The following is a 3,452-nucleotide window of genomic DNA, read 5'->3' on the forward strand; positions in this document are numbered from 1 at the left end:
AACGTACATGTATGTAACAGCTGCTTAGATTTTCTGTTGGATTGCTTAATATTTTCATGAAAAACGTATACACATTCATAGAAATAACGTACATGTATGTAACAGCTTCTTAGATTTTCTGTTGGATTGCTTAATATTTTCATGAAAAACGTATACACATTCATAGAAATAACGTACATGTATGTAACAGCTGCTAAGATAAGAAGTAACGTACATGTATGTAACAGCTTCTTAGATTTTCTGTTGGATTGCTTAATATTTTCATGAAAAACGTATACATATTTATATATGAAATATAAGCTTGTTTTACTTTATATTTATAACAACTTTTTATGTTGTTGGACAACATGTATTATCCACTTTTTCTGCACTTAGAGATATAAGTAATTACTAAAATTACTAAAGTTTTTCCGTCAACTTAGGCCTAGTGGTTAGGACGCTTGACTCACTAGTCGCTGGGCACGGGTTCGAATTCCATCATCGAACATGCCCTTTGAACCGTGGGGGAGCAATAACATGACGGCCAATCTCACTATTCAATTAGAGTAGCCAGAGTTGGTTGTGAGTGGTAATGACTTTAGTACATTACGTCATAATTAGTGACGGATAGCACAAATAGCCCTCGAGTAGGTTTAAGCGAAATTCAACAAAAAGAAAAAAAAACAACAATAAACAAAGCTACTTGCGGCTAGTAACTACTAGTGACAAGTAAAACAATTTGAATATAGATGTATTGTTAACTTATCAACACATATAATCTTGTAAACAAATGTTGTACCTGAGGGCAAACATTTGAAGTTTTTATTAACCAAAAAACAAAATAGCGATTGTCTAGTTACGTTTATAATTTCTAGACTCCCTTGGTTTAAAGTTCAAGGATTTCATAAATTGTCGATAACCTTCTGGTATCTTTCAACCTAATTTCAAAGTTTTAATAAACTAGTTAAAATACAAACCCTAAATAAGCTTTGTTTTACTATATTGTTGCTAAGAATATGTTGTAACACATAAACGAATACATCCAATGGTCTTGTAACTTTAAATATTGAATGGTTGAATATGTTGAATGTTTGTTTGTGTTGAAGCCCAAACCTACACAGTGAGCTATTTGCACTGTATTCACCAAAGGTATCTAATCCCAATTTGTGGTGTCATAAGCCCACAAGCTTACCACTGAGCCACCAGATGGCAACTCTATTGTACATTCTCCTAAATAGAAGCTAATGAGATGCGATATTTCAGCCATATTAGTGACTTTGCAAAGATGAAATGAGACGAAGTAATGATCATGACACGAGTACAATTAATATCATGATACATTATAGATAAGATACGTATACATAGGTCCTGTTTTTAAAAAAACAATTATTAAACCAACATAAAACTGAAAACATATCAAGACACCAACACGAAGTATCTGCTAAATGAAAACAAATACCGACAATTGTAACAAAGATTAATAATAATCAAGGATCAATTTACTGTTTCTATAAGTTTACTATATAGAAATATTATTGGAAACAAAAGACATGTTATAAATATCTACTCAGACACCTCACAAGTAAAACTAATGTTTCCTGGTCTTCAAATACATGGTGTATGAATTATTATAGTTTTTGACTTGAGAACCTACACGTACATCTTTTAATAAACGGACATACAGTCATGGAAAACATTTTACTTTTGATGACAATCTGTGAGCGATTATAAAGAATGTTGTAACTAGATATTCTCAATTTCAACAGGAATGGGTTGCATTAAAACCAGAAGACTGCCACATCATTGGGCACAGTCTGGGTTCTCATATTGCAGGATATGTCGGTGAGCGACTGACTCGATTAGGTCGTATTACAGGTATGGCATTAATACTTGAGATGGAAATGCTGGATCCATACACCTTTAATGAACATTCCTTTTTGGTTATAAAAATAAAAGACCATAATGATTTGAAACTATCTTTTGAAAACAGATAAAAGTCATGTTCTTTATTTACCTTGAAAGTTTTTAGATAATTTAGGGTTAGCTGTACCCATTAATTCAAATTATTCTAACACGATTACACGTGCAACACCGTAATTTCAAGAAAAAGAAACACTTTTAGATAATTTTTAGTGTTTTGTAACATATTTATTTGAACCTCAGAGAGTTTGTATGAACAAGATTAACAGATATGAATAATATGAAATGCGATATTTAATGTTTTACATAAAGAATACATTTCTGGTTTTCGAGGTAAGAAAATTAGAGATTCTCGAAACTGCGATAATTGTTTATATTCTCAAAATGACAAAACAAAATATTAATTCGTCAAACAGCAGGAATATAAAGAATAATTTGTAATGCGTTAAGTAAGATTTATCATTTTATAAAGCCCTCTCTCTGTCAAGAAACACACGTATCGAATCAATACCTTAGTTAGTTCCACAGTGAAAGGTTATAGAATAATTGAAATTGAACCAACTATTTAGGAGAAAGCCTATCACGTGAAAGAGATAGTTAGAGAGATGAGAAATACAGAAGCTCATTCGTGCAAGTCATAGACTATGAGAAAAGCCTATCACATTAGGGAGACAACTAGATAGAGAATAAATTCAGAAATTCATTCACACAATTCCAAAAATTAAGCACAATAAGACTTAGTCACTAGGACAAAAGAAAACAAGTACCCAAAATAAATTTTGAAACATGAAAAAAGGGTATTGGTGGCCATATTTCAATCATTCGTAAAAATAAGAATAATTTTATTTAGTAGGCTTCATCCAACCTTTACGTGGACACCCTGTGGTAAGTAAAAACTTCGTTATTTTACACAAGGTAGTCTGTCAGTAGCTAAATTAGGTGTATTATTCTCGTTATCATGTTATTAGAATGGAATATGATAATACAGGTCACAATGAATATACAGTAGTGAATAGAAGACTACTGTTACCAATGTTAGTAGTATCTTAATTATGAGCATCTACTGAGATTCTTCAGGCTGAATGATAAATTCCAAAACGAACTTCCCACACCAATAAGCATTCAATACATTTTAGAATATTTTTCTGATAACTTTTAGAAATGACGACTGTTACTTTATCGGCACGCAGTAAAATTTTCCATCGTTAACAAGACAAATTAGATCATTATTTTACTTCAAAAACATTTTATCATCTGATGGTATAAAACAAGAAGACATATTTCAGGAAGCATAAAAACAAAATCTATTTATTCCATCAACACAATTATTATTAGTCGTTTAACTTTTTTATGTAATTCAATAACTAGATTTAATCAATTTGTGTTAAAACATTACAGATGTTAAAATCATAAATAATATTCAACGTTAAACTGGTACACAATTAAAAACATTTTATTTAGGCCTATCTATGGCCTTCAAAAAGTTGACGGCTCTCCCTTTTTTTCCCTTATAAATTCTCTTTTTAGGGTCTGTAATTAGGTCACTGTTGTTT

The 3,452-nt window shown here is 31.1% G+C and overlaps 1 protein-coding gene across 1 annotated transcript in view; it reads left to right on the forward strand.

Annotated features, from left to right (window-relative positions):
- LOC106465349 (pancreatic lipase-related protein 2-like) overlaps positions 1-3,452 on the forward strand; it is a 14,824-nt gene that overhangs the window by 9,370 nt on the left and 2,002 nt on the right. The window contains exon 4 of the mRNA XM_022393210.1: positions 1,746-1,854. Coding sequence (XP_022248918.1) covers positions 1,746-1,854 — 109 coding nt within the window. The remainder of the gene's footprint in view (positions 1-1,745; positions 1,855-3,452) is intronic.

Source organism: Limulus polyphemus, unplaced genomic scaffold, assembly GCF_000517525.1.
Source record: "Limulus polyphemus unplaced genomic scaffold, Limulus_polyphemus-2.1.2 Scaffold1917, whole genome shotgun sequence".
Lineage (NCBI taxonomy): Eukaryota > Metazoa > Arthropoda > Merostomata > Xiphosura > Limulidae > Limulus > Limulus polyphemus.